Source organism: Pteropus medius, unplaced genomic scaffold, assembly GCF_902729225.1.
Source record: "Pteropus medius unplaced genomic scaffold, Ma_sr-lr_union100, whole genome shotgun sequence".
In the NCBI taxonomy this organism is placed as follows: Eukaryota; Metazoa; Chordata; class Mammalia; order Chiroptera; family Pteropodidae; genus Pteropus; species Pteropus medius.
The window spans coordinates 978997-1003526 of record NW_024342475.1 but is presented as its reverse complement, the minus strand read 5'-3'; the positions used below and the strand labels follow the sequence as shown (position 1 = coordinate 1003526).

The following is a 24530-nucleotide window of genomic DNA, read 5'->3' as shown; positions in this document are numbered from 1 at the left end:
TTAATTTTTTCATGTCTTTGGCTCTTTTGTTTGTCAGAAACCCATCCTGACCTCTAGTCTACCGATTCCCTCAAGCCCTGGGCCCCCTATTCGTTACCCATCATGTTCCACCTACATCATGCCCTTCACATCCCACAGAAAACACAAGTTGAGACCTGGTCAAAGTATAAATTCTTATTTTGTAGGAAATGCCATATTACAAAACAATATCAGATCCTCCACCCCCAACCCAGGTGACCCTCTTTCTCCCCCCTGTAGGGAGATGTTTGGGTTCTATCCCGCTGGGCAGGAGAAAAAGGACTCAGTAGTCTTCAAAGTAACAGGAAATTCTTCTCTCAAGGCTGGGGCCACCGAGACACTGCATGATGCTTACCCCACCTAACCCTGGGCTGGGGCTTAATTCCCTGTAGACAGGAATTGGGGCAGTGGGGGCTCAGGGAAGGATCTGGACCCAGAGACTCCTGCCTGCAGGAGAGAGACGGGGAAGCTAATCCTTGGGCTGGGGACTCCCCTCCCTGTCACCTTTGGGGAAAGACAGGGCAGGGAGCAGGCGAGTGGGGCTCTGCCACCTGGAGGGCTCAGGTCTGAGCAGCAGAGTGCCACCCCAAAGCCCAACCCAGTAGAGCTATTGGGAGTTTACTGCCTGAGGACAAACCAGAGGTCTGGGGTCTTCTCTGAAATTTGCGGGGAGACTGTAGATGGTGGGACATGAGAATATAAACTAAAGTCACGACACAGTCTTCGGATCAGAGGTTGTATAGACACACATCACCCCCATAGACTCACACTCATGAGATACCAGGTTTCCACTGTCACAGCCTGTGTCTCTGGGTCAGAGATCATGGGTTAGAGGTCAGAGTGGAGCCATCACGGTAGAAGTCAGAACTGACAGTGGCCTGGTCAGAGGTCGGGGACACTAGATCCCCAGCAGAAAGTTGAGGGATCAGAAAGTGAGAGGCAGAGGCCAGGGCACAGTTGCTCACACATACATGGCCCGGGACATGACAAAGCCTTTGCCCTGATAGGAATCAGAGGGGCTGGAGTATGACAGGGCGTCATAGATGGGGTTGATCTTGTCCAGGAAGTCTTCCTCCTCCTCTTCCTCATCCTCTAGGTCCAGGGAAACCCCCTCGACAACAGGCAGCCCTGGAGGCACCAGGATGGGGGACCCCAGGCTTGTGGCCCCCAGGAGCAGGGGCCCTGACCGCTCTTCCAAGGTGGGCAGCTCATGGTACCGAGGCATTTCCTGGAGGCGGGGAGGGAATAAGAGCCCAAGGTCACCTCTTGAATATGACACAGAAGCCCAATCTGCCCCCTTGACTCCAATATCCTGACCATCTCCCCATGCCAACCAGACCTGATCGCGCCCCTTGTCACCTGGGTCAGTACTGCACCGGGGCAATCATATGGCTTGACCCTAACTCAGCTGAGAGCATTGACCTCACCCTGTCAATCTTGAGTCCCTACTTTGTCTTTGGAGTCCTGACCCCAAGTTTTTCCTCATGAACCTCTGACTCCAGTCTTGACCTCGACTACTAAACCTTAAGCCTGAAAAGTTCCTTAAACCTTGACTTGTCGCAACCTCAGTATGTGACCCCTGACCTCCAGTAGACTGCCGAGGGGAGTGACTTGTCTGTCTTGTCCCACAGTATCTGGCAAACGTAGATGTTCAACCGTCTTCGCTAACTGACTTTAAACTCTGACCTCATGTCCTTGGATTCTTTCGATCATGACCTTCCCCAACGAATTCCAAACACATCTCAATGCCCTAAGCTCTGACCAGAGACACAGCCTTGAACTTGAGTTGTGACGGTTAGTCTTTGACCTCTTAGGTCAGGGACTGACCCCTGGCCTTTAAACCCAACCGCGAATCCACCCTTGTCTTCTGCCAAACTTCTACCTGTTCAGTGCATGAGACTCCAGCATCAAAGTAGGGGGTCTTGAGTGGGCTGTGCTCCGAGGCCCCCAGGGTGAAGAGCTGGGAGGGCTGCAGTGGAAGGGGGAGGGGCAGGTCAGGACCCTCACACAGCCGGCCTCTTCCCCCCAGCCCCTCCTCCTCAGTGGGGAAACGTGGGTGTGGAGGTCGGGGAAGCCTGGGCTCCAGGGGAAGTGCTCACCATCTCTGGCTCCTCCAGCTTTGCCTTTGGGGTCGGTGGCTTGTATGAGGGAGGCCCCTCCAGGCTGTGGGGTAGGAGGTAGGTAAAGCAAAAGCTGAGACCCGAGAAGCCCTCTTACCCCAGGGCCATTGCACATGCTCGTCTCTCTGCCTGATCTCCCTTTCCACCGCCCCCATGCCCCTTGCCCGGCTAACTCCTACTCATCCCATGAATTTTCTTCTTCCAGGAAGCCTCCCTGATTTTCCAGGAGGATCAGGAACTCCTGTTGTATGGTCACCTCTAGCTGTACCTCCCTCTCGGGGCACTTAACTGAATTTATACTCGAAATGTTATTTCTGATGATATTCAATGACTGTACCCCACTGTAAGCAATGTGAGGGAGAAAACGAGATCTTTGTTCAACACGGTATTCCCAGAACTCATTATCAGGAATTCAGCAAATATTTGTTTAAAGAATAAATGAATGAAATGCTTTCCTGTCCCCAAACTATGTTAAGTTCTCATTCTTCCTAGCTACAGACCAGAGCATCCTGTATACATAATAATGATGGATGCTCACTATGCTTGCAATCCCAGCTCAGCTCTCCCCTCCTCCCGGAAGCCTTCTGTGACCCTCTGGCCTCTACAGCTCCAGCTCCCTCAGATTCCCTAACCCACCCCTGGCTGTGCAGGACCATCAGGAGATGGTCCAGTCCGTCTCTTCCAGACTGTGAATCCCAGGAGGGCAGGGCTACGGCCACCTCGGGTACCACTGAGTCTCAGCACTGGGCTGGGCGTAGGAGAGGAGATCAATAGCAAGTTGTTTTGCATTGATTAGATGGTTGAAACAGTGGTTCATACACTTTCTTGTGCATCGGAATGACTCAGGGAGCTTGTTACATATAAAGACTCCGAGCCCTTCTTATGAAAATTGATTTAGGTTTGGTATGAGACCAGGAATATACATTTCTAACAAGCGTTCCCTGCCCCCTCGCCCCACGCACTGGGTAGTGCTATTTCAAAACCTTTTGCCTCCCAAATGCTTACTTGCTGGATGAATTTCAGCAAGTGATTTCACCTCTCTGAACCCATTTCCTCCTTCATAAACGGTTAACATTAGCAACCTATGAGAATTTGTTTCCGTGGTATATTTACATGTATGAACACTTTTAAAATGTTTATCTCATCACTGAATTCCTAACCTCCAAGGCCTGACTCCGCGTGGGCACTTTCTGAATACGTGTTGAATCAATGAATGGATATGAGGCTTCACTGAGGTCACACATCTCCCCAAGCCTGGCACATAACAAGTACACAGAGTCCGTGTGGCTAGTTTCGCCCAATGGCCAGGCTCCTTCTTTCTTATACTAATAAAGATTTTAGCTGGGTGAAGACCACATTTCCCAGCTTCCCCTGCAGCTGGGGACAGCCATTTGACTAATTTGACTAATTCTGGCCAATGAGAAGTGAGAGGAAGTGATGGGCTCCCTTAAAAGACTACGCTTTATTTCCGTTTCCTTTTCCCACTGGCAGAAATGGGGGCTTTGAGGGTGGAATAGCCATTTGTGGTTATCAAATACATCACCACGATAGAAGACTGGGGTGAGATCTTGAAATGTGAACAAAGGCCACAAAGATGGAGCAACAAGGTAGCAGGAACCTGGGTTTTGATGATTTCACCGGCTGACAGAACTAAAACTCCCCTCTCCGCCCCGTTTGAGTCAGTTATTTTGGGTCTCTCTGTTTCACACAGCCATTAGGGACATTTTCTCCCACCTTCCCCTCCCGCCCTGGACTCCCAGTTCTGGGACCCTTCCCCACCCTCATTTCTCAGGGCCACCACTCACTCATCCTCCTCCTCTGCCCCCTGTAGCCTCTGCTCCTTCCTCTGTTGCCGGCAGATGAGGATGCCTGTGGCGGCCACAGCGGTAGCAATGATGGCAGCGATGATGCCCCCGATGATGCCCCCCGTGGCCCCAGCGCCTGCTGTGTTGGGCTTCTCTGCAAGAAGAGGGACAGCGTAAAGGGGTCTTTCAGGAGGAAACCGCATCTCCTTATTCCTAGCCCTCCTCCCCAAGCCACCACCCACTTGCCTATCTCCTCTCTCAAGGGGACATTCTTTCATTCAGCTAATCCTCACTGAGCATCTGTCGTGGGATAGAATGGTGAACAAAACATACAAAAGTCCCTACCCCCATGGAACTCATGTTCCAACTGGGCAGGGGGACCCACAGTCCAGAAACATACAACAGCTCAATGCCAGGTGGCAGTCAGTGACGTAGGATGAAACTACATAGAGGGGAAGGTGCTAGAAAGTGACAGGGCAGGTAGAGAGAGCCTTACTGCAAGGTGTGTGAAACAGAGAGACTCAAAATAAGGAGCTGGAGGCAGGGTGAGCCATGAGAAAATGAGGGCAGAGGTGACAGCAAGTGCGAAGGCCCCGACGAGGAAGCCTCGTGTTTTTAAGGAAAGGAAGAAGACCGAGGCCAGGGCAGAGTGACGAGGAGAAGCGCAGGGACATGAGGGGAGGGAGGTGGCGGGTAGAGGGATGGAGCGAGAAGGCGGAGGATGAGGGAGGATTCTGGGATTGGGGGCAGACCCCCTCAGTCGTGACAGGGATGGAGTCTTCCAGGGCGGGGGGGAGCAGAGCTCCTCCTACGCACCAGGAAACGCACCAGGAAACGAGCTCGATAGAAGCTCACGGCCCGCTGGCCTCCCGGGTGGCTCTTCCCACTTCCTAAAGTTGTTATTAGAGCAATTACCTGTTTACTCGCCAATTTCCACACATTAGACTGTGAGCTCCAAGGGGCAGGTCTGGCACACAGGTGGCGTTTGCTAGACGTGTAAGGAGGGGCCGGCGTGTGCGCTCGGGACCCACTGTATGCCAGGTTGACAGAACCGCCCCCCCCCGCCCCGCCCTCTTGGCACTACCCTCCCGGGGCGGGAGGAGGGGCAGGGGACTGGAGGGGTGGGACGGACAATAAACCACCAGAGGAAATAACACATGTGCAAAAGCCCTAATCACAGGCTTCGCCCTTCCATCAAGCCCACTTCAAAGATGACATAAAGCCCCCCAGAGGAACGCGTCTGGATGCCTGGACCACCCGACTTCCTGTGCCACACCTGGCATCCCCAGGAGGGCTCAAGTGTGGGAGAATAACAGGATAATTGCCGCTCGGTCCACGCCCTGTCATCTTAAAATCACGGATATTCCTGTCTTCCTTACTGACTGCATGCCCAGGAGGGCAGGGCTAGGTTTGCCCAAGTCACCACTGTGTCCCCAGCAGTAAGTGGAAGTCAAAACCGATGAGAGAAGTAAACTCGCAAAGCCCCTCCTGGTGGCTCAGTCTTAAGGAGTCCCGTGACAGCCTCAGGAGCAGGGAAGAAGACCACCCTCCACGGTCGTGGGGCAGGGGTGGGGGTGGGGGTGGGGAGCAGAGGTGACTGGGATTCACACCTGCCCCTCCCGCTCCCCCGCCTCGGCCTCCAGCCTGGGGTTAGATTTGCTGGTTAGGGGGATGAGGGATACAGAGCTGCAGCTTCTCCCTCTGAATCACTGAAAATCCCCTTTGGGCGGCCCCCAGAGACAAACGAGGAGGAAGGAGGCTGGGAAAGGCCACTGTTGCTGTGGAGCAGTATGGCGAGGCGGGACTTTCCTGGTCCCTCAGTCCCCCTGCCTGCCCTGCATCCTAGGGCCCTGAGAATGCAGAGGGCTGTCCTCCCTCCCCAGGTCCTCTGTGACCTTCAGGGTGGCGGGGGGGGGGGGGGGCCGGAGGGGCAGGTCAGCCTGAGCTGTCCCCAGAGGATCAGACCATAGCACCCCCTGCAGGGGCCCAGAGGTCCAGGGTCCCAGCCCAGCTCTCTGGGGAAGTCAGGCCTCTCACTGGTCTGGCCACCGCAGCTGGGAAGGCAGCCTTGGTCCCGGAACCTTTGAGTCCAAGCACCCCAGTCTCTAAGCCCAGTTCCCAGTCCCACTGGCCCTGGGGGTCTCAGCATCCAAGGTGTCCTTCAAGGACCCAAATGGTCAGAGCCCCCAGCCTCCCCAAGTCTAGCCCCACCAGGCTCCCGCTCCCTGGGCCCAGTTCAGCTCTTCCCACCCCTGGGACCTAGCAGTCCCTGTCACCCCCCCCGAGGAGGGGGTCCGACGTATTACAAGACACCCCTGATGTTTTCCTCCAAGGCGTTTATTGACTCCTGAGTGTCACAGGGCAGAGGCTGGGGTGGGCCAGAGCCAAAACCAAGTCTCTGGCGGGGGGTCCTCTGTGGGTCCCCCTTCCCCGCCCCCATGCAGCCCCGGAGACATGAGTCCAGTGTGATATTCCACCTCCCTCTGAACCCCAGGAAAGTGGGAGGTAGCATTTGAGCTCCAGTGTCTTCCAGACAAACGAGTCCAACCAGTCTGGAACCTGTGGCTGGCACCGGCCGGCTCTGTCTCTTGTCTTTCTGTCCGTCTGTCTTGGGGGGTCACACGTAAACCGCCCGCCGAGAGATGAGGGAGCCGTCCAGCTGGGACTCCATGTCGTCCTCGGGTGCCGGGGGTGGAGGCAACATGAGGCCTTTCTCTGCCTTCTCCTCTTCCTCCTCGTAGTTCTCTGCGTCCTGGCCATCTAGCCTCAGGGGACCAGGGGCTGTTGTTGTCCAGAAGACGGGGGGTCCCCCGTTCCCAAACACCTGAGTTTTCGGATCATAGGATCCTCCCCCGCCGTCTCCTCCTCTTCCTCCTCCTCCTCCAGGGCTCTTCCTCCTCCTCCTCACCCTCAGCAGGATGAAGGCCAAGGACCCCCCAGCCAGAAGCAGCAGCACCAGCAGTGTCCCCCCCACGGCCCCCCACACCATTGGACCCGCGTCTCGGGGCGAGGCCCGGGGGGTGTCTGAGGAGAGAGAAGCAGGGGTGAGAAAGAAGGGGAGACACGAGGTCAAGAGGATACACCTGGGGGGGGCGTGGCGGGGGCAGTGACAGGAATTGGGGAGGCAGACTCTGGGGCGGAAATTTTGGGAAGGGTGGAGGGGGGAAGGGAGAACCCACTCAGGCTTCGCTATAGGTTGGGCGCTTTGTGCACGGAGGGGTTGCCAGCTGGTACCTCCAGGTGTGCTTCCTTATACCTACACGGTGCTATTAAACTTGCTAGCCAACATTTCAAAAACCAGATGATTTTATCAAAAATTCCAGATTTCGTTTAGGGGGGAAAAAAATCAGAACGGAAACACCAAACTCTCGTTTCCTCCAGCTGGTGGTGGGCTACAGCTGACTGAAGGCTGGGAACCGAGTTCCACAGCCGGCCACCAGGTCACCTGCCGGGACGCTGTAGGCACGTCAGTTTGGGACACCCAGAGGATGAGCTCTGAGATAAGGTCGCGAAATCTTGGGGCGGATTCAGCCAAGAAAAGGGAGGAGCGGGTCTGAGTGTGAGGCTGTCTGATCCCAAAGCTCTCTGTACCCCAGAGGAGAGGAACAGGAGGAGAGGGTTTCTCCCTCGGAGCGCTGGGAGTCCCAGGTCCGGGCGGCATGGCCACCCATCCCCAGTGTGGAAAACGGGGCTCACAAAGCCCACTGTCCTTTCTCCCTCAAGCTGTCCCAGCAGTGGCCGAACGGTGGGAGGGGAGGGGCCTGGGGGAGGTAGAAAAGGAAGCCAGGGGTCCCTAAGGAGGGAGGTATAAGGGTGAGGAAGGGAGGCATCCGGGCCCCACACCAGGGACAGACATGACGCAGCGGGAACTTCGCCACACGCACCCCTCCCCACCCGCTGCAGGCAGGGCCTGCCCAGGAGAGACTGTGGGGAGCTGGGAGAGACTGTGGGGAGCCACTTACACTCTCCCCTCCCTTCCCCACACCTCTGTTCACAGGAGGGGCCGGGCCCCAGGCTCCTGAGGGCATCTGTTTTAGGGAGTTTTTAAAAAGGGAGTCGTGACCCGGTGCGCTTCAAATCAATTTAGCGACTGGCAAGCAGAAGTAAAAAAAAAAAAAAGTACAAGAGAAAAAGTGTACCTCAAGCAGGAAGGGTAAGTACTATTTTGTGAACCTTTTGGTGGGAGGGGGGACATGGGTCTCTCCCTGGACACTGGAGTGGGGAAACAGAAGCAGACCGCCTCCACAGCGTCCGGAAGCCAGCCACAGCGCGTGTTGGAATATTTGTCTGTTTCTGGAGGTGGTGTTTTGGAGACAGTGGTGAGTGTCCATGTGTCTGTGGGCTGGAAGTTCTCCCTGAAAGGACGTGTGGCCCGTGGGGTGGCCCGCATACCCATGGTACCCCGGCGTGTCCATGAGGCGTGTTTGGGTCCGCGTGCGCATGGGAATGCGGTGTGTCCCTGAGCCCCTCGGGGACCGACTCTGCCAAGAGCTGCGAGTTTTCTCTCCGGGTGAGGCCATCTGCTGGCACCCTCATTACCTGGGCCTGGATTTCTAGGGTGCTCAGAGCGTGTCCTCATTTCTGTTGGCATCCACCTGTAAGGGCGTGTCTTTGTGATGATGTTTTTGAGTGTATGTCGGTCTGTGATTACCTTTGGGGTAGTCAGAGACGGGGTATCCTTCCTAGGTGCTATCTTTCTCCAGGGATGTGATTCTGTGTGCACCCCAACTTCAGTTTGTTGACGGGCCTCTGAGAATGTGTGTTTCACTAGGTGAATACCGCGCCAAAGGGCTGAACTCTGGGGCTGCTCTGTTCTCGGACAACCTTGGGGTTTCCCTGTGTGTGTGTCTTGGGGGGCATGTTTTCATGGCTCTGTATTCCTCTGATGACCCTTAAGTGTGGCTGCCTCTGTGTTCTGCAGGCTGCACAGGTGCCTACTGACAGAGCGTGGGTGGGGACCCATTTCTTGGGTTTCTGGGGTAGAGGTTCAGGGGTGTATTTCCAGTTGGGTGCCTTGCTGTGGGAGGATCTGGCCTCCTCTGGGTGTATCTTTGAGGGCAGGGGCTGTGTCTCGCTCACCACTGTGCTCCCAACATTAAGGAGAGAGCCTGGCCAAGAGGAAACCTCAACAAATATTTGTCAGATGACGATTTGTTGAAAGAGAATCTCTACAACGGTTTCTGGAGAGTTGCTGCGGGCGTGCACCCCGAGACCGCTGCGGGGTGCTCCCTTCAGAATCTGCACGAGTGAGATGTTTCTGTGTGTGACTTGCTGCTGGATGTCACCCTTTTTCCTCCCAGTGCGTCTGTATGATAGTGCCTCCCTTCAGGTGTGTGTGTGCCTGAGTGTGACCAAGTGCTGAGGGTGGGCCAGCTGTCTCTCCGGGTGTGTCGTTTGTGACAGTGTTTCTGAATAAGTCCATCATACCTCCCTGGTGACTGAATTCCTGAAGAGAGATCTATGGTCATCTGTGTGTCTCTCCAGGTGTGTGTGCGCGCGCGCGTGCGTATGTGGTAAGGGTATGCCTCGGTAAGGGGGTCTGTTTCCATCTTGGCTGTCTCTAGCTTGGGGGTTAGTATGTCTGTGCATTTGTCTGCGGTCGTCTCTCGGGACTCAGGCCACCGTTCCCGGTGTTGTGTTTCGCACAGGTGTGCAGCACGGAGCTGCGCCGGGAGGACCTTCCCCAGAATGGCCCTTCCCAGGTACGTGTGGCACCTTGCAGGCTCTGGCTTTGTGCAGTGTCTTGGCCGATGCCCCTGCCTCTCGATGTGTGTGTCATGGTGACAATGGGTTTGAGCGTGCGGGTCACGTTATGGGCGAGTGTCTGTCCTGATTCCAAAGCATTCTGAAGCACAGGGCGTGTCTGCAGATGCGGGTCCTGCTGGCTGAGGCGCTGAGTGTGTGGATTACATTATGGGCGAGTGTCTGTTCTGATTCCAATGCGTATTGAAGCACAGGGCGTGTCTGCAGATGCGGGTCCTGCTGGCTGAGGCTCTGACGTGAAGGGGACTGTTCCCAGCCATGGGGTCAGTGTGTGTCTGAGTCTCGCGGGGCATGGTGTTGTCCCAGTCCCTGCCGCCCCCTGCGTGGCGTGTGGGTCTGCAGTCACGATCCCGACCCCGTTTCCATCAGCCTTGCGCAGGCTGAGTTTGCCTGCGTTCTTTTACCCCCTGGCCACGTGTCTTGGGGCCCACCTGTGTTTCCGAATTAACATCAGGGAGACTCGGAGAACCTTCTACCTCACAGACACATTTCTCCACCAGCCACCGTTTCCAAAGAACCAACTCTAGACACACAAACACGCCGACACGCAGTCGAGCTGGCTTCCAGATGGCACTGACCGGCACACACTGTAAGAAATTCGTGTTTCTGCGAGTGTTTCTATTTGTCTCTGCACCGCTGCCAGACACACGACCCTCTGACTACTAGGTGTGTGATTCTGTTTCACTGGCTGGAGCTCGGGGCAATGTCCCTACGTCCCCTTATGAAGACCCTTCCCAGGTCTCTACTTTCTAGGAAGTCCCCAACACAGGCCTCATGCTCCTAACTCCTCTGCCAACGCTTACCCTGTCACCCCAATCTGGGGGCGAGAGAGGAAGCCACACCACCTCCTCTCTCATCAGTGAGGCGGGTCTGGACCCCTCCCCCAGCCGGCGGCACAGCCTCCTCCAACGCAACCCCAACACCTGGGAGCAGACCTGGTCGTCACACGCCACCCCTGAGACCCACTCACCTCGAACGAGGACCTGCTGCTCAGCGCGGCCCGTGCCCACGGCGTTGGTGACAGTGCAGATGAAGGTCGTGTTGACCAGCCTGTCTACCGAGTGGATGATCACCTGGGAGCCCTGGACTATTGCTGAGACTGGGAAGACGCCTGAAGTCCTAGGGGATGTGGAGGTCATGTGAGGCGGACAACAGAATCCACAGAGGAGCAGAGGCCTGGTCACTGATGACACAGCTCTCAGGAGCTAAGCTCCAAGGACCTACAACTTATTGCTTGAGACCCCAAACTGCCAGCTCCCTCCTTCCAGAGGACTCACGGTTCAGGTCCCCAGCCCCCTCCTCCCTCAGACCTAGGAGTCTAGGCCCCTAGCACCTCCTCTCCAAAGCCAGGAGTCCATCCCCAGCCCTCCTCCATCAGACCTGGGGAGTCCCAGGCCCCCAGCCCCCTCCTCCCTCAGCCCCAGGGGTCCAAGTTCACCCAGGACTCACGTGCTCCAGTCATAGCCTGTGGGTTCTGGGTTGCTGTGGACGTCACAGTTCAGGGTGGCCTCACTACGGCCAAGATACCAGTTGTCATCATAGCCGGAGATGGAGACCTCGGGGGGATCTGCAGGAAACGGGGGGACTGGCTCAGAGATGGGAACATCCTAAAGCAAGTGACAGGTAAGCAGATAGGTGGGAATCCTACAGAAACGGAGCGGGCTGGCAGAAGGTGGACCTGTGGAAACTGCCAGGGGCAAATCCGTCTGGGCCAGTAGGGACACCGCCCAGGGACACCACCTGGATCGCTCTGCGGAGTTACTGTTCAGTGCAGGCAGTGCCTGACGGAGCCAGTACCGATGATATGCGTTATTCCCAACGGGCCCAGAGTAGATAAGGGAATCTGGTTAGACTCCTGGTTTAAATGAAGGTATTGCCCGGGGAGTAGCACGGAAACTGCGGAGCTGGGGTATGGAATACGTCTGGACAGTGGCTGGAAGAGCTGGTAAAGTCGCTATTTGACAGGGCCCAGGAGAAGACTGCCAGGGGGGCCTCTATGGGTAATACTAGGGGGTGTCAGTGCGGGTGATGTTTAGAAGAGCCAGCATAGAACATACTGGAGGGGTCAGCATCGACAGGGCCCAGCGGGGCTGACGGGAATCACTTTGGGGGGCAGGAATTGGTGTAGGGACCCCAGGAGAGTCAATGCAGACAGTGCCTGGGGGCGCCAATTTAGACAGCGCGAGTGAGTCTGTGTGCGTGTGCGTGTGCGGAGACGGTGTGGGGTTGGGCAGTACGGACCCAGAGTAGTCGATAGAGACAGTGAAGGGCGCCAGTAGGGGCAGTGTTGACCTTTGATTATGGCCCTGAGGAAAGAGCCCAGGGGACCCAGTGTAGGCAGTGAGGGGGCAGTGTGCAGATGTGGCCTGGGGCAGCCGGCACAGAAGTGTAGACAATGGGCAGGAAGCAGTGCAGATGTGACCCTCGGGCATAGTTTAGACAGCACCCTAGAGAGCCAGCGTAGATAGCATTGGGGACACGGTCACATCCCGACACACTCACAGCGCACGGAGAGAGTCACGGGCAGCAGGTCTGGCTCCTCGAGGGTCTCGTGCTCCACTTTGCAGGTGATCTTGACACCATCTGCTTTGCCCGAGGGTGCCAAGGTGTAGCGGCTGGTGACGGTGAACGTGCCAGGCAGGGTCCCCGGACCCTGGCTCTCTTTGGCTTCCCCGTCCAGGGATGAGAACCAGGAGATGCGGGCGGGTGGACGGCCCCCTGTGGAGACACAGCGGGCCACGGGCACAGGCTCCAGGCTGAGTGTGACCTCCTGCGCTTCAGCGTGGTTCTGGGGCTGGGCTGGGAAGAACAGAGGGAGCGTGTCACTCACCTGCAGTCATTCAACAAACACCTCAGCAGTGGAGCGGAGCAGCTAAGCCTCGACTGCTGGGGTTCGAACCCCAGCTCTGCTGCTTAGCATCCGCTCGGCTTGGACGAGTCGTTTCCCAGCTCTGCACCTCGGTTTTCTATTCTGTGGAGTGGGGAGAACAGTACTTCCCACTCCCGAGAACTGTGCTGTGGGTTAAATAAACTGATGTGTTAAGCTCTTTGGACAGCGCCTGACGCTCACTGCGCTACCTCAAGTCAGCCGTCATTCTACCCGATCCGCTCTGCTAGCAAAGCGGTGTCCGTCCAAAAGCCTGGAAGAAGCTGAGCTTTAAAAAGAAAAGCCGAAGCAGAACCAGGTGCTTCAGAGGTCCAGCGGAAAGGCCTCCTACTTCTTTTCCTAGAATCGCCATTACACTGTGGGGGCAGAAGTGGCATAGAGCCAGCGCTTGTAATTTTTCACCCATCCTCCTGGAAAACATGGAAGAACGTTAGGAGGAATAAAAACCTCCGTGAGGGATAAGAATGCTGACCCATCGTCACTGACGTGCGTCCCTCACCGGACTCTCCCGAGTTCTGACTCCCATCTGTAGGTGCCTCCTGGACCTCTCCGTCCGAGTATCTCCTGAGCTGCTCCTCTCCTTTCTTCTTCCCCCGTCCCCACAGCCTCCCTGGTCACCCCCATCTGTCCCCTGACAGCTCCAGCACTCCGCTCCATCCCCCGCCCCAGCGCACTGTGGGGTCTTGACGACCTCGCGCCTGAAATCCCCTGGCCTCCCTTCTCCTTGGCTTGCTCTTCTCCAGATGGCAGCCTCGCTTCCTCAAGGGGCCTTTCCTGAAGTCTGACTGTCGCCTCGTTGGTGGCACTCGCGTCACCTGCTCCCTCCAAGAAGGCAGAGGCCGGGCTGTTCTGCGCTCCTAGCCCAGCAGTGCCTGGTGCACGACGGGCGCCCTCTGTGTACCTCCTGAACAGTATAAATGATGGGACAAGGAGAGAGATCTTTGAGAGGGGTGGGGGGAGAAGAGCTATGCTTCGAGTTACGCAAAACTGTGGTTTCAGCTCCTTAAAAAGAAGTGTTTACCTGGAGACGGTACAGGGTAGACTTTTCGAACTCTGGGGCTGAGAGGGGGAAAATAAAGGGTCCAGAGCGACATGGCTTCTGGGACATTGTCAGGGAAGGTGGGATTCTAGGAAAATGCCAAGATTTAGCAAGAAAGCATCCTTCAAAAAAGCCATCCCTGAGTCAGCCCCACTTCACTGGGTGGTCCTGCCACTCACTCTCCCGGGGGAGCTGCAAGCCTGAGAGCCCTTCCTCATCCTCCTCCCTCGATTCAGACAAGCACCTAGGTGGGCTTTGTTCCACCCACCGTCCCCTGCTTCCACCTCGCCCCAGCCCATGCCTCCTCACGCCTGGTCTCCCAGCTCCGTCTACCTGTGCCTCCTCCTCTGACATCCTGCCATCTTTTAATAACGTTTCAACGATCCGATCAGGGTGCCCCTGTGGCACGCTCCCCTCCGAGGTGAAGTCCAGCCTCCTCGCCTTGGCTTTCGAGGCCCACGTGGTCTGGCCCTGTGGGCTTTCGTGCCTTGCTGAGTGTCACGCGAGCCCTGGCCACCAGCCTCCCCAGCCTCATTTCTGTTCCTGGAACATGCCGAGCTCACTGTCGCGTGCCGGCTTTTGCATATGCCATTCCTCTGCTCATGGCTATGTGCCCACGGGTGGCTCTTTCTTACGCTTTAGGACTTGACTAAGAGGCTTTCCCTGACCAGTCTGTCTAAATAAGGCGCCCGGGTCCCTTACACTTAACTACTATAGCATCCTGGTGTCCCCTTTCTTCACTAATTTGCTTGTCCTCTGGCTTTACCCCTAAGAGTTCCCACCCCCCACCGCCTCCACCCTGATCTAGCTGCCGACTTACGCAGTCACCTGCTCTGTGGTCTCCCAGCTTCCACCCTCACCCCCCACCACACAGCCAGAAGCAACCTGTGAAAACCTAAGTCAGATCACACCCTTCTCTGCACAGGACTCGCCGAAGCTCTTATTCTCCCAGGCAAACGCCAAAGTCTTCACGTGCCCTCCGAGGCCGTCTGTGATCCACGCCTCCGTCACCTCCTCAGCCTCGTTCCTGCCACATCCTCCCATTCGTGCATCTCCAGCCACAGGGACGTCTTTGCTCTTCCTCAGACATTCCAGGAGCACCCTGCCCCAGGGCCTTTGCATTTGTCATTCTCTCCGCCCGAGCTCCCATCGAGCTCTCATCGGTCAGACAGACAGACCTGCAAGGCTCCCTCCGTCACGTCCTTCTTGTTTTTGTTCAGATACCGCCAGACCGCCCTAGCTAAAACTGTAACCGGCTCCCCTCCAACTTCCACAGCACCTAGAACCACCTGACTTACTCATCTTTTTCTTATTTACGTTATTTATGCTCTAGAACCCCCTGACTGGAGTAGAAGCTCCAGGAGGCTGGCGAGCTCTGTCTTACTCACTGCTTTATCCCTAGAGCCTAGAACAGTGTCTGGCACACAGTAAGTACTCGCTGTATATTCGTCGAATACCTCGTTGCCTGCTGTATCCCCAACTCACAGAACAGCATCTGGCGAAAAGTAGGTGCTTAATAAATATTTGCCAATTGACTGACGACCGCGAAGAAAGCAGACAGAGAAATAAACCCGCAGGGGGCCCCCTCAAATGCTGCGCCCCTCCCAGTGCCCTGCACCCCCACCCACCCTGCTCACCTATGGCCCTGAGCCAGGTCACCCCACGACTGGTGCCCTGGGGGAAGGTGGCAAACTCGCAGGAATAGTTGCCCTCATCCTTCACCGTCAGCCCCCGGAGGACCAGCGTGGCGTCCCGCATCTCTGGGCCTCGCTTGGCCCCGGTGCTCTGTCCCATGGTGAGGAAGGACAGCCGCTCCTTGCTAAACTGTGGGCTGGGGAAGCTGAGCCCATGCGAAGGGTGAAAGGCAGCCACACTCTGGCTCTCCTTGGGTGGGTCCAGGCGTTGCCACGTCACCTGTGAGACGTTGCCCTCAGGCCCTTGTGACAGTAGGTGGCACGGCAGCTCCACAGTGTCCCCCAGCCGGCCCCGTACCTCAGCTGGCATGCGAACGCGCACATCCTGGGCTCCTGGGGAGAGAGGAAAGAGAGAGGTCAGGTGAGGAAAGACAGAGGCACGATGGTCGCTGAGAGGGCGTCCTGGGGAGACGCGGGCCCCAAATGCAATGCGCAAGCCTGCTCAGGTCCCAATTCCAAGGCCAGCCAAAAAACCATTTTGAGGAAAACTAAGGACACGTGAGTCCAAACTAGATTACATATCATTATGGAATTACTGTTGATATCCTTAGATGTCATGATGCAATCGTGGATATGCAGTATTCCTTTTTCTTAGAAGGCACGGGGTTCAACTGTCATGTCTGCGACGTACTCTCGAATTTTTTTTTTCCCCCCAGTAAAGAACAAAGAAAAGATATAGAGAAAAAGCGATACAACAAACGTGGCAACAATGTAACCCACTGTCAAGTCTAGCGAGGGCGGGAGGAAGGTTCCTGGGCCATTCTTCCAACTCGTAACTGTATGTTTGAAATTTTTCATTATCAAATGTTGGGAGGAAAAAATAATTCTCTGAAACTAAATCAATCAAAAAAAAAGTCTATCATAAAATAAATTTTTAAAAATTTGAAGTGTGAAGCTTGTCTTTATCCTTTTCTGCACAATAATAGACTTCCCCTCACCTTTCTATAAAACCTACAGCTCTCTTAGCCTATCATTTTTTTTTAAAACAGGCTTATCTAGATTAATTTCCACTCATCTATTAAAAGTATACAATTCAATGGCTTTTTGTATATTCACAAGAGTTGTGCACCCCTCGCCATAATCAATTTTAGAACATTTTTATAATCCCCCAAAGAAATTCCTATACCCATTAAAAGTCACCCATTCCCCCTCCTCGCAGCCCTAACAATCACTAATCTACTTTCCGTCCCTAGACATTGCTCTATTCTGGACGTTTCTTATAAATACATGGCCTTTTGTGGCTGGCTATTTCACTCAGCTGATGTTTTCGAGGTACGTCCACGCTGGAGCGTGTGTCGGTACTTTGTTCCTTTTCACGGCTGTATAATATTCCATTGCCTGGACAGACGTTTGGTTTGTCTATTCAGTTGAGGGACATTCGGTTGTTTCCACTTTGGGGCGATTATGAATAAAACTGCCGTGAACATTTGGGTACACGTTTTTGTGGGAATGTGTTTTTATTTCTCAGCTTATCTTTTGTATTCCCACTTTTAATATAGATTAGAATAAATAGACAGACGTTTCTCTGCTGTGCCAGGCAGTACAGCACGGTGACTGACGGTGTAGACTGCCTGTGTTTGAATCTCGGCTCTGCCACTTGCTGGCTGTATGACCTTGGTTGGGCAAGTAATCTAACCTCTCTGTGCCTCGGATAATAACTGTGGCTACCTCCTAGGGATTGTTATAAGCGTTAAAGGATATTTGAAAACACCTGGCTCAGGATCACAGGAAACACGAGATCAATGTTTATTAAATAAACACAGCTAGCTAAGTGTCATTACAAGTGGCCTTGACACTCAGCCTCGAGGCAAGGCCAAGGGCACATGCCCCGGCCTCAAGAGGCAACTGTGGCCCAGCTCTCTCTGACAGAGCCTCTGGCCTCACACAAGAATCTAGATGACTCTAATGAGAGGGTGCCTGGCAGAAGGCAGTCCCTCGGGCGGGGCTGTCCCAGGGACTTTCGGAAAAAAGCCAGCAGTGAAGGCCATTGTGTGACTCATATACGATCTCACAGAATACCCACATACGTTCTACGACTCAAACCCAGGGTGCCGCCTTGGGAGACGAGGCTCTGCCCCTCTGGAGGGTCCACACTGCAGAGTCTCAGGAGTGCGAGACCCTGGAGCAGATTGCTTGGGATTCTTTCTGGCTCTTTCCAGGTGGGTAACCTTGTTTCTGAGCCTGAGTTCCCCCACCTGTAAAATGGGGGATGTTTAAGCTGCCCAGCAGGGTCCCTTGTGACAAGTCCATGAAATGATTTTCTCCCCTAAGCTTCTCGCAGGGCCTGGCACAGCTGGGTGGGGCAGAGGCAGTTGGCCGCCTGCCGCAGGCCAAATCCGCTCTCACTTGTATGTTCTTTCGGCCCCCACAGCACTGTTTCAGGCTGAACTAGCGGCACAGAAGGGTCTGGAGATTAAATGTCAAAATCCAGACAAAGACGAACATGGGGCTCCTGGGGGGAACAGGTGGGTGGAGCTGAGGAAGGGCCACTTCATTCCATCAGGTGCCAGGACCCTTCACCCACCGGGACCCCAAAGGCAGAGTGCACACGAAGGTCCCTAAAGGCTCTGCCCCTTTCTTGCTGGGTGAGCAAGGAAGGGCACTCGGTCAGGAAAAACATCCACCGTGGTAAACTAAGGAGAGCGAGGTAGGATGGGATCAAGGAGCTAGATTTTCTCCTTGAGGCAAGTGGGAGCCATGGAAAGCCCCTCGGCGAGAGAACGACTTGGCTTAAAGCGAGGAGGGGGTCAAGGGGAAGGTGGAGCTGGACAGAAATGGATTATCAGACGGCAAAAGGGCCCAGAAGAGGTGTAGATAAAAAAACCCAGAAGTTAAGACGGAAACTGAACTTGAAGGGATGCAGCGATGGGGGAGAGGGCAGAACCTGACGAGACTCTTGTCCCCGCCATTCTTTCCCGTTCTGTGCAAATCCAGACAGTGGCTCAACAAACGGGCCCTGGGTGCTAGGAGGGTCAGCCCTGGAGGACAGAGAATTGTCTGTCTTGTTCCCTCCTGTATCCCCAGAGCCTACGCTATGGCCTGGCATGTAGTAGGTGCTCAATAAACACTGTCAAGTGAATATCAGGCTCTGTTCTGGGAGCAGGTGCCACGGAAGTGCCCGGCCAAATCAGGTGCCTGTCCTCCAGGAAGTGACATTCCCGTGGGGAAGACAAATACTGTAAATAGTCATTACCAAGGATGCTATTAAAACTGCAGGGGGGTAAAGAACCCAGAGGCTGGAGGGCTTCCTGGAGGAGGAGAACCTGACTCCTTTCTAAGGGAAGCCAAGCTTCAGGCCCACAGAGGCCTCACATCCCTCTCCGGGACTCAAATTTCCTGTCCTAAGGAAGCCCTTGTGGTTGCAAGACGCCTCCATTTCTCCTCTGAGGGAGGCTGCACCCCCACACCTAGGGTGGCTTCTCAGCACTGTCGGCTTCCGATGGTTAAAAAAAAAAACACCCGCTTTTAGCTTCTTGTGGGGCGAACTCCTCAGGTAGCTCTTTCACCCCCAGTGCTCTGTCCCGGATGGCCGCACACCTCTCCCTCTCTGACCAGCGTCTATCGGGGTCCCATTCGAAGTTTCTAACTCAGAAAGAATGAACAGGGTGGCTCGACGCCCCCGTGGCCTTAACAGTCTCTTTTCCAGGCATGCCACTTCAGTGAAAGGTTTAGGATCGGAGGTTGGCATCAGCCCCGTCTTCTCTCCTACCCCACATGAAACCCCTGGGGAAATCCTGTCAGCTCCGTCTTCAAAATCCATCTCCGAGCGGACCACGTCTGACCCCGGAACTGCCCCCACCCTGGTCTAATTCAGTTGCGTACCACCCAGGTCATTCCTCCCACGGAGGATGGCAGTTGCCACGCATGCCCGGTCTGTTCCCACAGGCAGCCAGAGGGGTCCAGTTAGAGGCTCCGGGAGACAAAGCCCCTCCTCTCTGCTCACTCAGGAAAAAAGCTCACGTTTTTCCATTCGGACCTCCCCTCCCACTCTCTCTCCTCGGCTCGCTCTGCTCCAGTGACACAGGTTCCTTCACTCTGGTCCTCAAACACCATCAGGCAAATCCCACCTCAGGGTCTCTGCGCTTGCTGTTCCCTGGTCCTGGACCGCTCTTCCGCCACCTGTCCCCAGCTCCCTCCCTCCCTTCCTTTAGGTCTTTCCCACGCTAATGATAACAACAAAAACTCCCAAACTCCTGGATCCTGCTTTATCTTTCCTTTAGCACCTCATGCATCTTCCCCACTACACCATCAGTGCCAGGAGGTGGGAGTTTTCATGCTGTGTCTTGTTTCCTGTGGCACCACCAGAGCCTAGCACAGTGCCTGGCACACGGCAGGAGCGCATTCAACATACGTGTAGTGAACGAACGAATAAATGAATGAATGAGGATGGGAAATCAACAGTGCACTAGATAACACAGGCTGAGGATGAGTTCAAGCTTGGGCTTTTTCCTGAGGGCACTGGGGAGCCACAGAGAGTTATAAGCAGGGAGAAGAGCAGGGTTAGGTTTGTGTTTTAGAAAGAGCCCTCAGAACAGGGGTGGGGTTCCGGGGCAAGGAGAGGCGCCTGAGCCAGGGTAAGGGCGATGGGGATAGAGGATAAACCAGACTGGAACAGGGTCAGAAGCTGGAATGGTTAGGAGGCTGACCGGCTATGGGGGTGAGGGGGAACGGTTCGGAGGCCAGGGAGGCTGATTGACTATGGGGGTGAGGGGGACGGGTGTGGCCCACGCCCACACAGTTTGGGTCTCAGGTGGAGGCCAGGGAAATGACAATGTGAGGACAGCTGGCCTGGAGTTAGGACCCTAGGGCCCAGCACGCTGCTGGGCGGGTGCCCCCGCCCTGACCTTGGCTGGGACATGACCAGACCCACAGTGGGGGAGTGCTGTGGGAACATCGGCCTCCCTCAGCTTCCATTGGGAGCCCAGACTGGTGACAGCTTCACGAGGTGTCAGCCAGGTCCCCAGACACGTTTCCTCTGCTCATGGCCAGGGCCTGCGGGCTTCCTGTGGTGGCAGAGTGGGACGCATGCGTAAGCCCAGGGTAAAACTTTGGAGGACAGAGAACAGAGCCTGATACCCCGACATCCAGGGAATGGTAAATCAAAGGAAGAGGAGGGGGCAAAGTGACTTATGGAGCCTTGGAGGAGAAGGCGGCTGGGGGCCTGGTCTCCAGGGTCCGAGACTGCGCTCCTGCCTGGCTGGCTCCTCAGGGCTGGGCTCACCCTCTGCAGACTTACAAAGCCCCAGTGTGATCTGTCCTCTCCCACAGGGCGCGGCCAGACTCCAGCAGGCCCTTGAAGGCAAGCATGCTTTGAGCGCTGGCCTCAGCTGCTGCCTCAGCCACCTCGTTAATTAATTAATTGCATTAATCACAGTGCCCACCCCCACAGCGGACATCCGGGACATCTCGTTTAAGAGGTGAACAGCAGTAGCAGCCGCAGCCAGGATGTATGGGCTTGTTGGCCTCGCCTCCCCTTTCGGCAGGGGCTTGACACCCTGAAGCGCTCCCCTGTGGGGTCTTGTATTTCTGGGGGTGAATCTCTAGGACTGCTCTTCCTGGCTGAGCCCTTCAGATAGAACCCCTCACATACCACTCTGCCCAGCCCAGAGTTTACACCTCAATGTTTCTGTCTCTCTCTGCAGCTGGTTCTTAGGGTCCAAATCTGCCCCTCTCTGTTCTGTGTCTCCAGCTCCCAGGGGCTCTGTTCTTCGCCTCTGTCCCTCACAGGCTGTCAGTCGTACCTGTGCCTCCCAGGAGTCCATGGTCCCTGCTCTGTGTCCCTCATATTCTAACAGCTTTATTGAGCGACGTTCCCAGACTGTACAATTCGCTCCCTTAAAGCATGCGGTTTCAATGGCTTTTAGGATATTCATAGATTTGTGCATCCATCAGCACCATCAATTTCAGAATATGTTCGCCAGCCCAGGAAGATACGTATGTCCCCTAGCCGTTCCCAAGGTCTCTCTCCCCTGAATCTCTGACACCTGTGGGCTCAGTGTTTCTGGATCCAGGTCTCCCAGTCTCTACAATCTGGTTCTGCATCGACTCCCAGGGTCTCCGATCTCGCGCGGTCTTCTGGTCCCTGCCTCTCAGGATCCCTCCTCCTCTGTGTCTCGGACCCTGGGATGTCCCTGTCTCCTGGGTCTCCCCAGGTCTCTGCACACCTCTGACACACTTTCTCTCTGCCTGGGCCATCTCGCTGGGTCCCCTCACCTCCTCCCCCTCCTGCTTCATTCCTCTGCATCGCCAGGACATTAAAAATGTAACAGCGTCCCAGGCGGGGGCGGGGGAACTGGCCAGCAGCGTGCCCAACTCCCTGTCCCTCCCATGTCCGACGCTCCTTGTGGCCCCACACACTGCTGGCCTTGACCTCCAGGGTCATAATGTCTCCATCAGTCATGGAGGGGGTTTTTCTGGGCTCCCTGCCTGTCACCAAACCTCTAAGTCTCTCTCCTTAGGCAGTTCCTGCCTTTATCCTGGGGTTTCTGTCCAGCTCCCTTCCCCCCGCCTTTCTGTCCCCCTCCAGTGTCCTTCTGTCCCATCTTCTCCTCCATCTCTCAGCTCCACTCCTGTGTCTCTGATCCCATCCTTAAATCTGTTTGTCCTGTTCCCATTCCTGTATCTCCAGCCTCTCCGAGCAACCCTCTCCCCATCTCCTCGCCCAGTATGTGAGCAGATGCACCCCTCTGCCCAGTCCCCCTTCCCTAATGAGAAGAGACAGCAGGCCTGCAGTCCCCTCTCCTCCCATCCCCCTCCACTACCATGGGGCTGCCTGGCTGACAAGGATGGGCAGTGAAAGGTGGGGAGGGAGCCGGCCCAGCAGGAGGCCCAGGTGATGTGCCCTCATTTGTGGAGACCAAGGAGAGGGAGCTAGAGACGGGTCAAAAGAGATGGGAGGAGAGGAGAGATGGAGAGAAGGAAAGAGAGAAAGTTCTAGGAGATGGAGGCAGAGATGAGAGGCAGAGGGTGAGGGAAATAAAGACAGGAAGAGAGGGAGAGAGTGGGGGAAGGAGAGAGGGAGAGGGAAGAGGAGAGGAAGAGGAAGGGAGGGAAGGAGGGAGACAGAGAAGGGGAGAAGAGAGGGAGGGAGAGGCAGAGTATGAAGGCTGGGGATGGACGGTCAGGAAACAGGAAGGCCCCCTCCCCAGGTGCTAAGAACTTTCTCTTGGGATCAGAGGGACCTTGGCTCCTCCTGGGGAGCTGCCAGGAAGGGCCTGTGATGGTTTTACAAGGGAGGAAATGGAGGCTTAGAGGCACTTTCTGGAGCCCACTGGGTAGAGCGGGGCCAAGATAGGTTCTGAAGTCTGCAGTCTGGCTTCCCAGGGTGGGACTGGCTGTGCATCCTGGGAGAGTGGCCAGCCGTTTTTAAGCCTCTGTTTCCTCATCTGCAAAATGGGAAACGAGACAGGACGTTTCCTAGGGTGATCTAATGCCTTTCACGAGGTCAAGCACCAAGTCAACGCCTGGCTGAAAGTGCGGTGGAGTCTGAGCATTCCCCCAGGACTGGTAGGTCCTGACCTCACGTCCCTTTCTCTGACACGGAAGGGAGAGGCAGGGGATGGGAAAGGCTCTGGGGGAAAAATGAAGCCAGAGGTGACCCAGGTTCTTCTACGATTCCCTTGGGCAAACCCTTGGGAAACCCAGGATCCCGAGCTTCCAGCTCGGGAATAAACAGCCGGGGTCACCTGCAAGGGGCGGGACCAGAGCCTGCTTCACCTGTTTCCTCCCAGCCCCTCCCCCACCAGGGTTGGGGGTGGGGAACAGGAGGAGGCTAGTGGGCTAAACAGAGGGAGGGGCGGGAGATTAGGGCGGCGTCTCCTCGCGTTCACCTCCCGATGCGGCTCGGAGGACAAAGGCGCGACTGAAGGAAAGAAGGTCCCGAAACTCGCGGGTCCGGAACCGGGAGCCAGGAGAGCACCCGCATCGCCCAAGCCAGGATCGGCGAAAGTGAAACCGAGAAAACTTCTCCCGAGACGTCCCTGCCTCCGGCTCCTACTCCACTAGCCGACCGAGCCTCCAGCCCTCGATTACATCTAGAACCCAAGAGAAAGGACAGGGTCTCTCCCTGTCCACACTCATATCTGGATCTCGAGAGACATTCCAATGAAATCTGAAGCCCACCACACAGGGCCTCTTGCACCCCTCCCCAGTTTTACCCGGGACCCGGGAGAGAGGGCAATTAATCCGGAACCTACCAATTTGAGCTCCTGCCCCCCGATTCGACCAGCGCCCCAGTAGACATAGCCCCGACCCTTCATTCTACCTGGGACCCAGGAGACAGAGCTCCCAGTCCCTAATTCTTCGGGAGCCCCTCCCCAGGCCGCCCCAACTCTCATCCTTGTCTCTCCAAGGGATCGACAGTCGGGCTCCCTGCTCCTCTCGCGGACCCTCTGCTCCCCTGACCGCGGATCTCCCCGCGCCTCAGACGCCTGACCCTGGGAAAAGGGAAAACGGGGGGTGATCTGGCCTCACCATCGCGACTCTCCAGCTAGAGGGAGTGGGAGACATTCCCCCATTCCTGAGGGAGGAAGCGGAGATGGAAACCCAGATCCAGGTTAACTGAACGGCGCGGGGTGGGGAGGGGGCGCGAGGCCTCGGATTTAACCCCGTCCGCGTCGGGATGGGGGTCAAAGTCCGGCGTAGGATGGGGAGTTGGGATTAAGAAGGATGTTGAGGGTGAGAGGGACGCAGAGAGGTAAGGGGCAGAAGTCTCTCAGAGAGAATGGGGTGGGGGTCGGAGTCTGTGGGGCCGGCCAGGAAGGGGCTGGAGACACGGGGTCTCGGCGAACTGGGGGAGGAGCGGGGGTAGGAGCTCGGGCTGCCCCCACTCGGAAGGTGCGGAGGGGCTGGGTCTCGCGGGGAGGGAGGCGCCTGCGGACTCTCACCGGCTTCGCGGAGGAGCAGCAGCAGCAGCGGCGGCAGCAGCCGCACGGTCGGCGACGGTCTCGACGGCGGGAGGGCTGAGGCCCGGGCCATGGGGGGCCCGGGGAAGGACTGGGCCCGGGCGGGGGACTGCGGGCCACTCTGCGTGCGCCGATCGGCCGGGCAGGCGAGCGGGTGCCCGAGGGATTCCGGCCGGTGGCCGCTGCGCTCCGCACTCCGGGATCTGATCGCAGGGGCCCGGCTCTCCAAGCTGCGTGCCCCCGACCCCTCGCTTCTTTCCGGCCGTTCGGACTCGCTGACGTCACAGGACCCGCCCCCTTT

General features: G+C 56.2%; 1 protein-coding gene across 2 annotated transcripts; it reads right to left on the bottom strand.

Moving 5' to 3' along the window:
* Nucleotides 1-159: 159 nt before the first annotated feature.
* NECTIN2 (nectin cell adhesion molecule 2) lies at nt 160-24512 on the bottom strand. Of its 2 annotated transcripts, XM_039866168.1 has the most exons (9): nt 24212-24512; nt 15270-15659; nt 12209-12505; nt 11156-11273; nt 10677-10825; nt 3944-4097; nt 2118-2181; nt 1901-1987; nt 160-1246 (listed from the first exon to the last, which is right to left on the bottom strand). In XM_039866168.1, the coding sequence occupies exons 1-9, from the start codon at nt 24300-24302 to the stop codon at nt 980-982; spliced, it is 1617 nt and encodes a 538-aa protein (XP_039722102.1). In that variant the 5' UTR covers nt 24303-24512; the 3' UTR covers nt 160-979. The 2 variants fall into 2 exon arrangements, with proteins under 2 accessions (XP_039722102.1, XP_039722103.1); XM_039866169.1 differs by lacking the exons at nt 160-1246; nt 1901-1987; nt 2118-2181; nt 3944-4097 and adding an exon at nt 6263-6967 and having other exon boundaries at nt 24212-24511.
* Nucleotides 24513-24530: the final 18 nt, after the last annotated feature.